Genomic DNA, 15,977 nt, shown 5'->3' on the forward strand with positions numbered 1-15,977 from the left:
GGTGATCTACCAAAACAATCTGAGTTTTAAATTGTCCAGTGCAGTGGTTCCTAAACTCACTTTGCGCATGGAGGCAGCCCATCTTCAGATGGAGTCTTAGATAAAGTGAGTGAATTCACTGGGCGGGCCGGCTGAGGCTGCCTCAGAGTCTTCACAGGAAGACCTTGGCCCCCAACCCGATCTCCCCACAACTCTTAAGGTTCTGAGAAGGCAGAATGCTGAACTCGACCAGCTTGTGATTTTCTTTTCTTCCCCCCCAGACAGTCTCGCTCTGTTGCCCAGGCTGGAGTGCAGTGGCGCTGTCTTGGCTCACTGCAACCTCTGCCTCCTGGTTCAAGCAGTTCTCTTGCCTCAGCCTCCTGAGTAGCTCGAATTACAGGCGTGCACCACCATGCCTGGCTAATTGCTTTATTTTTAGTAGAGACGGGGTTTCACCATGTTAGCCAGGCTGGTCTCTTAACTGCTGACCTCGTGATCTGCCTTCCTCGGCCTCTCAAAGTGCTAGGATTATAGGCATAAACCACTGACTTATTTTTTAAAAGGTAGTGAGGGCAGTATGCACACAGGTGTTAATTTTTAGTCACCTTTATTGAGGGATAATTAGAGACAATAAAAGGGGCCCATTTTAAATGTTTGATTTAGATATTAACACAGTGCAGGTCAGCACATTAGTTTGTCTTTATACGGATGTTAGAACAAAATTTATCATGCTGTTTCTGTTTAAGTGAAGATTTCCCTGAGATTGCAAAGCAAACTGTTACCACTGTAGTCACTTATTTGTATGCATCAAGATTTTTTTCAGTATTATGCAATTAAGTTAAATAGACAAATACATCAGGTGTTGTGGTAAATGTTAAGGCTATACCTGGCCGGGCGCGTGGCTCAAGCCTGTAATCCCAGCACTTCAGGAGGCCGAGGTGGTTGGTCAGGAGATCGAGACCATCCTGGCTAACAAGGTGAAACTCCGTCTCTACTAAAAATACAAAAAATTAGCCAGGCGTGGTGGCGGGCGCCTGTAGTCCCAACTACTCGGGAGGCTGAAGCAGAAGAATGGCGTGAACCCGGGAGGTGGAGCTTACAGTGAGCTGAGATCGCGCCACTGCACTCCAGCCTGGGTGACAGAGCAAGACTCCGTCTCAAAAAAAAAAAAAAAAAAAAGACTATACCTGTGGCCGGGTGCCATGGCTCATGCCTGTAATCCCACCACTTTGGGAGGCCAGGGCTGGTGGATCGCTTGAGGTCAGTAGTTTGAGACCAGCCTGGTCAACATGAGAAGACTCTGTCTCTACTAAAAATGCAAAAATTAGCCAGGCGTGGTAGCAGGAGCCTGTAATCCCAGCTACTTGGGAGGCTGAGGCAGGGGAATTGAACCCTGGAGGCAGACGTTGCAGTGAACCGAGATCGCGCCACCACACTCCAGCCTGGGTGACAGAGCAAGACTGTCTCAAAAAAAGAAAACAACTATCCCTGTTACCTATAACTTCAGATTTCAAGTTTTTGGGTTTTATAAAGGTAGCTTTATTGTTCTTGTTTCATTTATTAGAATAACTTGTTATATATTTATAATGAGAAAATATGATTTCAATTTTATTTATATGTATGTGTGTATATATATACATATATATTTGAGACGGAGGTCACCCAGGCTGGAGTTAGGTGACGCAATCTCCGCTCACTGCAACCTTCGCTTTCCGGGTTCTGGCGATTCTCCTGCATCAGCCTAAAATGCATTTTAATGCTTTTTAAAAGGTTAAAAACTACTACCGTAGGGAAAAACATTGTGCTCCCTATTGGGAAGTCATAGCTTCAGCAGAAGTGACTGCCAAGAATGAATGTGACAGCTTTTGATTAAGTTATAATAACTGCATACACTAGGTATTGGGCTCCGTTTTTCTCAATATTCATAAGTAACATTTAAAACAGAGTTATGTGGTCAAAGAAAGGACAAACTGATTAATGATAATCGTCCCCTGTGGGCCCTGGGCGTTGGTGTCACACAGAACTGAGAAGGAAAGCAGGTGGTGACAGATACTGGTAATGTGCAGGGAGTGTCTGGATCGAAGTCTCAACTTGGTGGCTGGTTTGTCCAGGGAAGGACAGTTCTCTCCTTTAGGTACACACTGTAGGGACTGTGATTAAACTACTTGACAGCGGCACTTCTGTGACCTCGTTTCGTGTGACACATGGAGATCTGGAAGCCGCTGTCACCGTGAGCCTCAGTTGGCTCTCTCTCATGGTCTTGTCTCTCTGAAAGTGCAGCTGCTTTGTGCACACAAATCCTTTTCTGGATAAAACTGGTCCTCTTATAACTGCTGTCCGTGTGGCTTTTTTTTTTTTTTTTTTTTTGAGATGGAGTCTCGCTCTGTCGCCCAGGCTGGAGTGCAGTGGCTGGATCTCAGTTCACTACAAGCTCCGCCTCCTGGGTTCACGCCATTCTCCTGCCTCAGCCTCCCGAGTAGTTGGGACTACAGGCTCCTGCCACCTCGCCCGGCTAATTTTTTGTTTTTTTTAGTAGAGATGGGGTTTCACCGTGTTAGCCAGGATGGTCTCGATCTCCTGACCTCGTGATCCGCCCGACTCGGCCTCCCAAAGTGCTGGGATTACGGGCTTGAGCCACCACGCCCGGCCGCGTGTGGCTTCATGTTCATGGTGTGATGTGCATGTGTCAGCTACCAGCACCAGGTCCCTGTTGGAATGTGGGAGTCCCTTGGGCTGTTTCATCATTACCCAGTTGTCTTTACAGTGGTCCCATGAGACACACAGAGCCACCCAGGTGGAGCCTGAGGTCCGCCTCCCAGCTGCACCACCTTTGTCTGTCTGCAGGTCACCAGCTCTGCTGGGGCCTTTTGAAGCAGCCTGTCTCCGTCTTGCCATTCTTTTCACACTGCTCCCATGTTAAGATTTCTACACGTTTCAAATACACTAAATTCTTATCTAGGATTATTGGGGAATGGAATATATGGTTAGAAATAGATGAATTTTTATTTTTAAAAAATTACACTAAGGGCTGGGCACGGTGGTTCATGCCTATAATCTCAGGGCTTTGGGAGGCTGAGGCAGGTGGATCACTTGAGGTCAGGAGCTCGAGACCAGCCTGGCCAACATGGTAAAAACTCGTCTGTACGAAAAAAACAAAAATCAGTCAGGCATGGTCGCACATGCCTGTAATCCCAGCTACTCAGGAGGCTGAGGCAGGAAATTGCTTGAACCCAGTAGGTGGAGGCTGCATTGAGCCAAGATCATGCCACTGCACTCCAGCCTGGGCAACAGAGCCAGACTCTGTCTCAGATTACATTAGTAAGACAACTAGAATATGCCAAAAATAAATAAATGTAAAAAGCACCAAATTATCTGAAATCCCACTGTATATAGATAATAATGATGACTGCATATTTTTAAACTGTGAACACATTATCCACTTAATCCTGCTCAGATAACCCACTTTTGTAAGTGAATATTCTTTCCCAGCAATATAAAGAGGTAGACAGTTTCTTAAGCTGTTAGAATGCAGTGAATCCTCCCAGGCCCTGAAGTCCAGTTGAATGGAAATCTGCTTGGGCCAGGGCAGCCGCCGGCCTTCCCCCTGGTTCTCACAGCCAAGGTCCTCAGGTGCCGTGAACCCAGGAGGCAGAACTTGCAGTGAGCCAAGATCAGGCCACAGCACTCCAGCCTGGGCGACTGACCCAGAGTGGGGCAGACCCGCTCCATTGCCAACTCCAGGTGCTGGTCTGGGTCTGCAGAGGCTCAGGGAGGAGGAGGCAGCTGGGCCGGACCCCCAATTCTGGGACTCCTGGGCCCATTGCCCAGCTGTCTGTTGTCAGCTTGCTACTCCAGCAGCTGCAGAGTGGGGGCAGGGAGAGAGAGAGCATGAGTGAGTGTGTGTGTGTGTGTCACATGAAATACTTTTGAATCTGAGTGAAATGAATCTTCTGTGTTCTGCCAAGTATTTAGTTCAGGTGTATTATAATAACACTACTGTAGTGTAGCACTGAGTTTTGAAATGAACAGCAAGGGCTGTACTGTTGATGACGCTGTGTTAGCATTTTAGCATCCTTTTTCTAAAGAGCAGCAAAAACTTATGTTTTCTTGTCCTCCCGACATTTTTGAGGTGTTGGTAACAAGTGTTATTTTTCCATTTTAAAGATGAGAAAAATGAAGCTCGGGCTGGTTAAATGACTTGCTCAGCGTCCCATGGTGAGTCCGAGCGGGCGGGGCGCAGGCCCTGCCGTCTGGTGCTTCTGTCGAGACGTCGGCTTTCCAATCTGGCAGGACCCAGGACGCATTGCTGCCTGTGGAAATTAATTTTCTTTTGGATTATCAACTGCATGTTTAAAATGGGCTTGTAGACTTTTAAAGTCCGTGGTTTCCTAAAGTTTCTGAAATGTCTAAAATGTGTTTTTAAGAGAATGAAAGTCATACCTGTAGCCTTTATTTTGGTCCCTATGTTTTTCATTGCATAATCTCCTTATGTACAGTTACTTGTAAAGCCTTTTACACTAAGTGTCAAGGAGATTTCTAATACATTGCCAATCGATTTACTCTTAAAGTGTTGAAATTTACTTTGATGACCATTGGAAATGGACCAGTCTGAATTCTATGAAATGCACCACGAGGCCCAGCACCTGCTTTATGCTGGGCTGGTAGAAGCAGGCAGAAGGTCATCCCAGTCCTAAAGCCACTCAGAAGGCTGTTGAGACTTGTGACCTAGAAATACTGGAAGCCAGGCTTTTACGCAGAGCCTGTTGCCTTTCCTCGCCGCGGTTTCACGTGGGTTTTCTCTCTCCTTTCTGTCTGACAGGCCTAGCCGCCCGTGACTCTCACACTGTCTCCTGCATGACGGGTGGCGTCTCCCGCAGCTTCCCTTCTCTCTCCAGTGCTGCCCGCTGTGTCTAGCAGCCCCCTAGGATCTTGTCAGAGCTGCACCTCTCTGTGAACTGGCTATTCCTTTCGGTGCTGCTGTCCTTTTTGGGGGGTTCCTGGTTTCTGTATACATGTAGCTTTGCCAGATATGTACTTAGTAATATAAATTGTATTAATAAAATTCATTTACTGTGTAATACACGAGTTTAAAAATTAAGAGCGATTAGCTGTTCACTCTGATAACAGGTAGTTAAGTGTCACACAAGGTGTTGTTGCAATGGCATGACGGTGACCTGTTGACGTAACTAAGCCTTAGAGCAAGGCATGTGCCGCACGTGCTCCATGGTACTTAGAGCCCTGGGGTTCCTGCTCGGACTCCGGGTCTCCCTAGGATACGCCCCAGTAGCATTTGCTGTGTAGTCTGTGTGTGGAATTTGGGCATTCTGCTTTTCTCTACTAATCTTGAAGTGCTCAGTGATTTGTGTATTTGTGTCTTTCTAACTTCTAATAAACTCACTCCGACTGACTTGTGTCTTGGTGTCTGTCTGCTTGGTAGAACTTCTCTCACTCTTTATCCATGAAACGCCACATGGCAGAGCTGATAGGGGTCTTGGGGTTACAGTTCATCTCACCAAGGAGTTCTTTCCAAGAAGAAATGCTGCTGTCTGCACATTTTCTTCACTGTGTTTTTTATTTTCATGTTCAGATATTGCCAAGTATTTCACTTATTAATACCTGAATCAATTAAGATGAGAGCTGGGCACTCTCCTCCCTACAAGGTTGTCTGAGGATTTTTAGTTATTTGTATAGAATGAGCATTTTATTTAATTTTCCAACTACCTTTATAGTTAACATTTAAGGAAACTGTTCTGTAAAATTTACTGAAGGAAACAGCACCTCCAACTATTGCATTTAGACGAAACTGTTAAAAGGAAGAGCCTCTGTCAGATCCCAATGGTTTGGGTCCTGTACTGTGTTACTTGGACCAGATGTTTACATATCTGTTAAATGTGGAAGTCGATTTTGATAATATTCCTAGAAGCTGCTTTAATTTTCTTGAGACTGTGTGTCGGCTTTTGTCTCAAAATAGCAGTAGGATTCATACTGCTTTTGGGATGCGATCACTTTTGTTTGAATGAGCTTCCTTATGTCCAAAGGTTTTCATGATCATTGGATTATCTTTAATGAAATTAAAAGTGGATAATGTTTAGTTAAAAGTATATTTACGTACATGGTAATTGGTGGTTTCTGCAAGACTTTGTCAGCAGTGAGCTGCTGGCGAGCAGGGTGACCTTGGTGGAGCTCTTATTTGCACCCAGTGTGGCTCTTGTGGGAGGGAGGGAGAACCACCTGCAGCTTCACCTTTGTTCACGTTTTTTTCAGGATGGCACTGGATCTTTAAAACGCAGTGGTTCCTTTAGCAAACTCCGGGCTTCCATTAGACGCAGCAGTGAGAAGCTGGTTAGGAAGCTGAAGGGAGGAAGTTCACGAGAGAGTGAGCCAAAGAACCCCGGGTAACTATCTCTTCCAGCTCTGCGACTCCCCTGCACGCCGGCCACTGGGCCGCTTCTCTTCCTAGCGCAGCCTTCCTCCCCCACAGACTTCAGGAAGACACTCCAGTTGGTTCCCCTATTCTCACAATGGAAGGGCTTCATAGTTGCCACCTAGGTTTTTCCCAGGACAGGTTGAGAAATAATTGGGTAACTTCCTGTTAGTGGCTAAAGTGCTAATACCTTTAAAAGAAATTTATGGAATTTTAAAATTCTGTCACATGTTCTAAGAAAGCCTTAGCAATGAAATGTGGGAATTTATATTAAAACATTGAGCATTTTGAACTTGTTTACTTCAGATACGCATTGTTTTTTAAATTAGCATTAGTTTAAATTCTTTAAAATTTTTAATCTTTTAAATAAATCAGATGTTAGCTATGACTATATTAAATCTCATACAGTATTATAATAGGGAGAAAAATGGTTTCAAATAGGATCAGAACTTTTAAGACTTTATTATAAGGAGATTTTCAAAACCTTAGGCTTTTCATATGTTTAAAAAAAGGTTTGAGTCATGAGTCTTAGAGTCTTTAGAAAAATAACATTTAAGTTGTCAAAGGAATTTGGTTCTTAAGATATCCTTTGTTTTTAACATGGTGCACAGAGTTGACAGATTACCCCTGCTGCACTGTCCAGCGTCACTCTGGGCAGCTGCTCCTGGCTTGGGCATATTTCTCATGAGGCAGGCTTTTGCCAGCCATTCTGTGTAACTCTGACTTCCTAAATGGTACCGACTTTTTAGTGATTGATTCCTAGTAAAACTATTTTACAAGTGATCCCACTTTAAGTTCTGTGAGTAAGAAGTCTGATCACCTCAGGATGGTGAAACCGAGTTTTTCTGGAGAACATATTGCAAATATTAAAGTTATGTACCTGATCAGTTGTTTTGTTACTTTGCTTTTTTTTTTTTTTGAGACGGAGTTTTGTTCTTGTTCCCCACGCTGGAGTGCAATGGCGCAATCTTGGCTCACTGCAACCTCCACCTCCTGGGTTCAAGCAATTCTCCTGCCTCAGCCTCCTGAGTAGCTAGGATTACAGGCATGCGCCACTACACCCAGCTAATTTTTTGTATTTTTAGTAGAAACGGGGTTTCACCATGTTAGCCAGGCTGGTCTCAAACCCCTGACCTCAGGTGATCCTCCCACATCACCCTCCCAAATTGCTGGGATTACAGGCGTAAGCCACCACATCTGGCCTATTTTGTCTTTTAAAAGCTATTTTTTAAAAAGTATGTCCACTTTTTCATCCCTCTCAGTATCCCTGATGACCTAAGCCCTTAGACCTGCTGCCACACACGGCCAGGGTGCAGATTGGCCAGAGATGGCCCAGCCCCTTGGTGGTAGGGCTCGCCTCTTGTCTGCTTGGTGTCCCTGTGGGAGTCTCTGTTGTGGATGGAGACTTCTCTTCATGGCTGTGAGAGGTGCAGGCCTGAGGCAAGAGGAATGACGTGACTTTTGTAAGGAGCTTCTCACAACTGTTTTCCAGCCCATTTCTGGAGAGGGAGTTTTCGGAGCCCCACAGGTGTTCATTCTGAAAACTCCCTGGAAGATGCCAGGATTTGAAGACGGGACTTCTGGAAGTTTATGGGGATTTAGTAGCAAATTGCTTACGACGAAACAAACGAACTCTTATTTGGGTGGAATAGATTCTAAATTGCCTTTGGAATAGTGATCTTATGTTAAAATGTTTACAGATTTCCAGAACCAAAATGACAGGGTACTACCTGCCTCTCGATGAATTTTGAGATGACACGTTTCTTCTTACAGCATTGAGAGGGTCTGAGCAGGCTGCGCGGCTGCTTGGTGTCCCCTCCTTGGAATGATCTGATGAGTCACGCAGTGGCTGTCAGGTCCCCTCCAGGAATTACATGATGCCCCGGAGAGAGCATTCTGGACATTATTTAATTCCTGGAAGGGAACACACTCATTGTTTGAGGTTCTTACGTTTTGAAGCCTTTTAAGTGCAGAGTCCAGTTCTGGTGCTGAGTGTTGTAACTTGGACCACACTCCCACATGACAGCTCTCAGAGTTGTTCTGTTTTTTCGTGTTTTCTGTCTTTGCCATGATAAAAATATAACAGTGTGTGACCAGCCCCCAGGGTTAGAACTGTGGTCAGTGTTCACAGGGCTACAGCTCTGCCAGCCTGAACCATGTGACATAGACGCACGCTTGCACGGACTAACGTTTTCTACATGACTTTGGAAATTGCATCCTGTAAAATGCATACAACTGAGTAATCTTTCCAAGTAAGAGTGACTGTTTTTATTAACTAGACAGTAGTCTCAGACATCTTTTGGAGGGTTTGTTCAGACGGAGACTGCGAGGCCCCACCCCTGAGTTTCTAATTCCTGAGTCCCTGATTCTCAGAATTTGTGTTTCACACAAGTTCCCATGGTGCTGGGGCTGCTGACCTGGGGCCGCTTTTTGAGAATCGCTGAGCTGGATGTAGCAGGACCAGGGTGTTTGCAGCTTGCTGTTTGGCTGACTCCTAACAGTTATTGTACTGAAAGGTTTTGAATGCCACGTTTTCAAACAAGGCAGTTTGCAAGAGTGGTAGGAAGAGACGTTGAGGATTTGAGTTCTTTCGTTTTGTAAAAGGGTTTGAGGGAAGGTTGTGTAGCTCTTTTAAAAAGAGTTAATGGCAGCTGGGTGCAGTGGCTCATGCCTGTTATCCCAGCACTTTGGGAGACCAAGGTGGGCGGATCACTTGAGATCAGAAGTTTGAGACCAGCCCTGGCCAACATGGCGAAACCGCATCTCTACTAAAAATAGAAAAATTAGCCGGGCCGGGTGGCGCATGCCTGTGGTCCCTGCTACTCAGGAGGCTGAGGCAGGAGAATCGCTTGAACCCAGTGGGGCAGAGGTTGCAGTGAGCCGAGATCACATACCACTGCATTTCAGCCGGGGCGATGGAGTGAAACTTCGTCTCAAAAAAAAAGTTAATGGCCACTTTATAGCAAGAATAATTATGTCAGATCATAATTTACTTGTGATTTGGTTTGATTTTATACTTGGTTCTTGAATGGTTCTAGGTAGAGAAAAGCCTGTTTAGGACTCCAGCAATGTCTGTTGCGGGCTTCATTGGGATGTTTTTGTTTTGTCCTGGTTGGGACATTTTGGGGGTGAGTTTTGCTTGGGGATAAGGAAATTCAGGTTTTTTGATGCAGTTGTTCAGCAGGGGCTGGCTAAGTATCTACCATGTGCCAGGCGCTGTGCTCACAGCACTGCTGACACATGGGCGGGTGCCCTGGGCTTTCAGCCCCATCCCAGTGTCCTGTGTGAGGCTGTCCCTGTCACCCACCCTTCAAGTCTGTGCCTCAGCCTCACAGCCACCATCCTTGGCTTGCCCAGGAACTGCTGTGCGCATGTTCACTGTCCATGTTGCATGCAGTTCACGTTCAGAATTTAAGTAACCCTCAGTATCGGTTGCTTTAGCTTTAAAACTTCAGGTGAGTTTATGTTCAAAGCCATCGTGGTGGTGAACAGATAGTCATTTTATGACCGGGATATAGATAATTTACAGGCTATTTCATCAAGCATTTTAAATACATCAGATGGGAGGAAAAGTAAATATATGTATAAATTCCTGTATTTCTTTAAATGGAGAGCCATGACTTTATTTTAATTTTGGTTTCTAAGTAGAGAAATACTGGCTTCAGAGTTTATTTTACTAACAATAAAGTTGATTTCCCTGCTTTTAATATAGAAAGATAAAAAATAGTATATTTATGCATCTTCTTTTAGCAGTGAGTTTTGAGTGTCTCTTCATGATCCCTTAATGGTGATGAGTCTGACATGAGCCCTTGAGCGCCCTCCCTGAAAACCATCAGACTGAAGGCAGAGCTTCTCTGCTCCCAGATGGGTCACTTTTTTTTTTTTCTGAGACACAGTCTTGCTCTGTCGCCAGGCTGGAGTACAGTGGTGTGATCTCGGCTCACTGCAACCTCTGCCTCCTGGGTTCAAGTGAATCTTGTGCCTCAGCCTCCAGAGTAGCTGGGATGACAGTGTGTGCCACCATGCCTGGCTAATTTTTTGCATTTTTAGTAGAGACAGGGTTTCACCATGTTGCCCAGGCTGGTTGTGAACTCTGGGCCTCAAGTGATCCACCCGCCTCAGTCTCCCCAAGTGCTGGGATTACAGGTGTGAGCCACCGCGCCTGGCTTTTCTTTTGTTTGTTTTGGTAGATGGAGTCTTACTCTTGCCCAGGCTGGAGTGCAGTGGCATGATCTTGGCTCACTGCAATCTCTGCCTCCTGGGTTCAGATGATTTTCCTGCCTCAGCCTCCCAAGTAGCTGGAATTACAGGCACATGCCACCACGCCCAGCTAATTGTTTGTATTTTTAGTAGAAGCGGGGTTTCACCGTGTTAGCCAGGATGGTCTCGATCTCCTGACCTCATGATCCGCCCGCCTCGGCCTCCCAAAGTGCTGGGATTACAGGTGTGTGAGCCACCGCGCCCGGCCCCATGAGCCACTTTTTAAAAGTGCAAGTCTAAGGGCACTTTGAGTTTGCATATGGTACTTTAAAAGAAGCATTTTGCTGTGAAAGATGCAGAGAAGCTGTGGTCTTTTCTCCTGGGCACTAAATAGAGTGAGACCCAGCACTCCCGTTACCCGAGCAAGATGAAGGCAAGGTCCCGAGAAGCCCCCGTGTCACAGAGGCCTTGGAGGGGCTTTGCTTGTGCTTCCTGTTGCTGGTTGACCAATGTGCTGATCGTTTGTCCTTGCATGTCCGTGTCCGGGTTGCAGCATGAAGCGTGCCAGCTCTCTGAATGTCCTTAACGTGGGTGGCAAGGCTGCTGAAGATCGCTTTCAAGTAAGGAGCCTACCCCGAGTTGTGTCCTAGGCTGCCCAGACCACGCTGGCAGGTCTGCAGATCCGCGCCGGTCCCCACTCCGCCCCTGCTCCTGCAGAGGGCTGGGGCTGCCGCCACGTTTGTTCCTAGACAGCCAGTTGTGACAGTCGTGTTTAATATTCTGCTTCACCACTGGTTATGTGCATTTTGGGCATGTTCACATGTGAGCATTCTCAGAATATTAATGATCTCAAATGGTCTTTAAAAATAGTGTAACCTAATTAATTTATTGTTAAATTACTATCAAAGCTTGACCAATTAATTACTAGTTTGTATTAGTTTGTTTGATTTTAGCCTCTCCTAAGTTTATAACTATTAATAATTATCTACTTAAGCTGTTGTTCAGTTTAAAAGTATTCAAAACTTGATTAACATGATGACTGACGTGTTGTCACCGTGACACTAAAATCTTGAGCACTTGGTGAAGGTGTCCGGACCTCACAGACACATCAGGCTCACATCTGGAAGTACCGGCTCCCTTCCCCACCACGGAGGCCGTTTTGAGTTTTCATCCCTTCCGCCCTTTAATGTGGCTGTCCGTGGGTGGCCGGGTGCCTGTGGCTGCTCTAGAACCTGCCTGTTTCCCAGGTGCCTGGAGCCCGCCCGCCCGGCTGCTCGAGCTGTTGGGACTTGGCAGTCCCCGCCCGCCCCTGTGCTGGTGCTGAGAGCTCGCGACAGTGGCCAGGCACTGCCCCCCCAGTTGTCCAGATCCACTGATCCTCACAGACAGGTCAGCGCCCCGACCTGTCCCCCATCCCTCATGGGAGGCAGCCACCTCGGGAAAGCTTTTCCCCAGCCCCCTTCTCGGTGGCTGCCGAAGAGGCTTGTAGGGTGCCGGACATCCTGCTTGAAGCACCCCTAATGACAAGAGGAAAGAAAGTCTCTTCGTTTTAAAGGGTTCTGTAGCTGACCCAGTGTTTTGCCCTCTGGTTTCTTGGAGCTTCCACATGCACATTGACCTCTGGGCCTCTCGAGTGCCAACCTAGATGTAGCTGTGCAGCCGGTACTGTGAGGCCTGAGGCCGTTTGAAGCTGGCATCATTTGAAGCCCTGGTTAAGTATAATTTTTCTATTTGTTTTTTCATGCAGGAACGAAATAATTGTCTGGCCGACTCGCGAGCTCTGAGTGCCAGCCACACTGACCTGGCCCACTGAGGGCCGGCAGGGCTAGGGAACCTGCCTTGGGAGTGTGAGACTGCCCTGCCCTGCCACGCCCTCACCGCCCTGCCCGGAGGCGCCAGCCGCACTCCTTGGCTTCCTTTCCTAGATAGTGACGTCCACCAACCTTGGAGGTGCCTTTTCAAAACACCCGGGCGACCTTGCCCCAGCATTCTGTTACCCGGCCTGCAGTCTCAGTGCCAGGAGCCGCCTCGACCGCGACCCGGCCAGGCTGGCCCACAGAGGCCGAGGTGGCCTCAGCACGCTGGGGGGCGGCTCCTGCTTACGGATGCTGTTGCATTTCCTGCCTGCCACCTTTTTGCCAGGACCCCAAACTCTCTTTAAATTATAACGTTGTAATAAGGCTATAAATTAAGAACCTGGAAACATGAAGTACCCCTTTCAGAACGAGAGGCATTTAGTGATCTGCGGCAGTAAAGCCTGAAGTGTAGTGGACCTCCTGGTCAGTGGGCAGTGAATCCCCTCCCAGCAGGAGCATCTTCTGGGTCTCTGTTTCCGAGGTCCCCGGGCCTGGGGCCCCATGCCCACCCCTTTTGAGCAGTGTTCTCTCTCCTGGAGGCCCCTGCACACGAAGCCCATAGAGACGTGTGTTTCACTTTTTAAAAGCGTACGCTTTATAGAATGAGGGCGCACAGTGGACTTTGACAGGAACCTTTTCAAATCAGTGCTGAGGCTGTATTTCTTAGCTGTCCACAGACTAGCCCATAGGTAAAGAGCCTACAAAACAGATGCTGAGGTGAGCAGTGATTCCAAAGACTGGCGCTCAGAAGCGCCACCTCCATGCCAGCCAGCTAGGCTATGGAACAGAGGGGCGGTCTGAAACACTGGCCATCCCGTGGGAGGTCAGCTTGGCGCTGTCACGTAACAGGGCGGGTGATGGCACAGCAGAGGCTCACACTTGTCACCTTCAGTCCCTGGAAGCTCCCCATGGGGCACGGGGCCGAAGGCTGGGGACAGAGCATCCTGGGGTTTTGTTACAAGGCTAGGCTTTAAAATACCTTTAAAAGTTTCATTTCATCCTGTCTCATGTCGCAGGACTGCTGTGTTTGTGAAAACGCATTTGTTTCCACAAGACAAGCTCCATGTAGTCGTCAGCGAGTGCCTGGCACAGGAGCTGCCCTGTGGAGCCAGCGTTGTCCCCAGCTGCTCACCTGTGGCCGTGGCTCCTTTTCTGAGGCTCCTGACTCAATTCTTGCAGGTTCTGATGGATCAGGAGCTTACTTTCTAAATGCTACATAGAAGTGTTAAAGGAAATTTGATAGGTTCTGTAACAGTGGATGGGATTAAAAGAAAAAATGTTACATATATATGGCTGGGTGGGGTGGTTCATGCCTATAATCCTATAATCTTAGCACTCGGGAGGTTGAGGCGGGAAGATCACTTGAGCCCAGGAGGTCAAGAACAGCTTGGGCAACACAGCGAGTCCCTGTGTCTACCAAAAAAACCCGCCATAAATATATAAAATTTGATGGGTTGTGAGAAGCCACCCCCTCAAGAAAGGGGGGTGTAGAGCAGCTTCCCTTGACAGGTGCCGTGGCTGCCCCCGTAGTGGGCTATGTCTGTGCACAGGCGACAGGCAGGAGGGCTCTGGAGCTTCCCTTGTGGTGGGGGGTGCCTTCTCCCTGTGAGGATGCTGAGCAGAGTTTGGAACCCAGACAGTTTCCCTTAGTGACAGTTCTCTGGAAAGGAGAAAGGGCATTTAGAAGAAATAAACACAGGGCTGAATATGGAGTTAAATTTTAACCTCTTCAGACTGATGGGTGCACACAAGGTTGTGTGGGGCCTCTGTGGAGCCTGCTCTGGCGTCCAGCCATGGGACCTTAGGGCCGACGTGGCCTCTGCAGCACTGTGGCTGTGGGAGCATTGTGTGTTGGGATAAGAGAAGCCAGAGGGCCTCCCTGAAGCCAGCTCGTAAAGGAAGGTTCATGTTTCAGAGAGGGAAGCGGCAAGGGAATCTGAGTATCTGAGTCCCTGATGTTTGAACCCCCCCAACCCAGTAGAAGTGCAGTGATTTAAGCCATTTCCCATCTGGCGGTCTGAATTTTTCCCTTCAGAGGAGAGAAATGGTAGGCCCAGCCTCCTGTGTTGTCTTTCTGGTGAGGGGACCCCCACGTGAGAGTCAGCACCTGTTTCTTCAGAGTTGCTGTCAAAATAATCACTGCACCCCCCACGGCAGCCGTGTGTGCAGCGCCCAGTCCCAGCCACCATGGCATGGGAGCGTCTGGATCTGCGGGCGGACAGCCTATCTCTGGGTCGTCGGCGCAGCTGTGGCAGAAACCAGGCCCTGGGGAGGTCCTGTGACATGACTGCCTCCCTGAAGCAGCAGCAGGGTGCGGCTCGGGGGTCCTCGGAGGCTGGCGGTGCCCGCGGGTGGCACAGGGGCCCTCTCATGGGCAGCACTTGGTCTTGTGTTTACAGTACTGGAGGAATTCACATTGTTATTTTCTGGATTAAGCTGCTAGAAATATCACGTAATTAGAAATTCAGTGTTTCGAGTAAGATGTGTTAAACATTGCTAAAAATGTTACGGCTACAATCTGTAACAGGTGTTCCATTGTCATAACTGTATGGAATTTTCTTGGAGGATGTCATTAGCTTCTGTTTGCACTGACTTGTGAGCTGTGTGTACACTGTGGTCAGATTTCTGAATACTGTAGAGCACTCACCAGCTCTGACCATGTCTTGCTAGGGCCAGCCGGCTGCGTGTGCAGCGGGGCCAGCTGTCTTAGGGCTGATACGTAGACGTGTGTTCTGTTGACAATTAGTTCCCCAACGTTGTGGGGAAGAACTTAAGTGGTTTTCAAGTGTTGTATGATGTGGTGAGGCAGTGAGGGTCAGGGCACGTGGTCCCTGAGGAAGGGTCTTCGGGACAAGAGGGACTGTGCTCCCCAGGGCGTGGTGCCTCCCTAAGGGGATGGTCAGTGCTCCTGGGTCGGTGCTGGCCAAGCCAGCCCTTCTGCAGACTGCTGTGGTGGGAGTTCCCTGGGACAGGGAGCCCCTCAGCCCCTTCCCTCCAGGGCAGGAACTGAGCCAGTATGGGCGGGGCCGGCCCGGAGCTTCCAGGCGTGTTTGCTCTGTAAATGTACCTCTGTCTTTAAGCTGTCTCATTTTCTAGTCGCCGGCATGTCTTGCCTAGAAAAGCATTTGGAATTGCTTATGTTCAATTACAGAAATAAAATGTTTTATTTGCTGTTGTAGAATCCCTGCACTTTTGCAGAAAGGCTGTTTTGTAAAAATCCAACCCCAAAATAATTTTTTCCTATGTTCATGCCAGTGATTCTTAACTTTAGGGTCAGAGAGCCTTGATAATGTGATGAAGGTTTTCAACGGATTGTCCCACCCTAGAAAATGGCAAACAGAAAAATTCTGCACAGTATGGCCCCACCCTTTACCTTCCCCCCAACCAGTGCCAGCCCCCCCCCCCCCCCACTGTAGGAGCACCCATAGGCTCACCCTGGGGCTGGGCACATGGGGTGGGGGGTGACAATTTCTGCCTCTGGGTTGTGGGAGGAGTCAAGCCACTTAACAGTTCTGGGC

At 48.0% G+C, this 15,977-nt stretch overlaps 1 protein-coding gene across 14 annotated transcripts in view; it reads left to right on the forward strand.

Moving 5' to 3' along the window:
• KLC1 (kinesin light chain 1) overlaps positions 1 to 15,977 on the forward strand; it is a 73,087-nt gene that overhangs the window by 53,118 nt on the left and 3,992 nt on the right. For 2 of the 14 annotated variants that reach the window (XM_010353586.2, XM_010353588.2), the window contains exons 14-16: positions 6,244 to 6,374; positions 11,157 to 11,223; positions 12,351 to 15,640. The exons of 2 other annotated variants lie outside the window; for them this stretch is intronic. In XM_010353586.2, coding sequence (XP_010351888.1) covers positions 6,244 to 6,374; positions 11,157 to 11,223; positions 12,351 to 12,416 — 264 coding nt within the window. In that variant the 3' untranslated portion in view covers positions 12,417 to 15,640. Of the gene's footprint in view, positions 1 to 4,143; positions 5,393 to 6,243; positions 6,378 to 11,156; positions 11,224 to 12,350; positions 15,641 to 15,977 lie in introns of those variants that run through there. 10 more of the 14 variants (XM_010353585.1, XM_010353587.1, XM_030929859.1 and 7 more) reach the window with 5 other exon arrangements.

Source organism: Rhinopithecus roxellana, chromosome 5 (genome assembly GCF_007565055.1).
Source record: "Rhinopithecus roxellana isolate Shanxi Qingling chromosome 5, ASM756505v1, whole genome shotgun sequence".
Taxonomy (NCBI): domain Eukaryota; kingdom Metazoa; phylum Chordata; class Mammalia; order Primates; family Cercopithecidae; genus Rhinopithecus; species Rhinopithecus roxellana.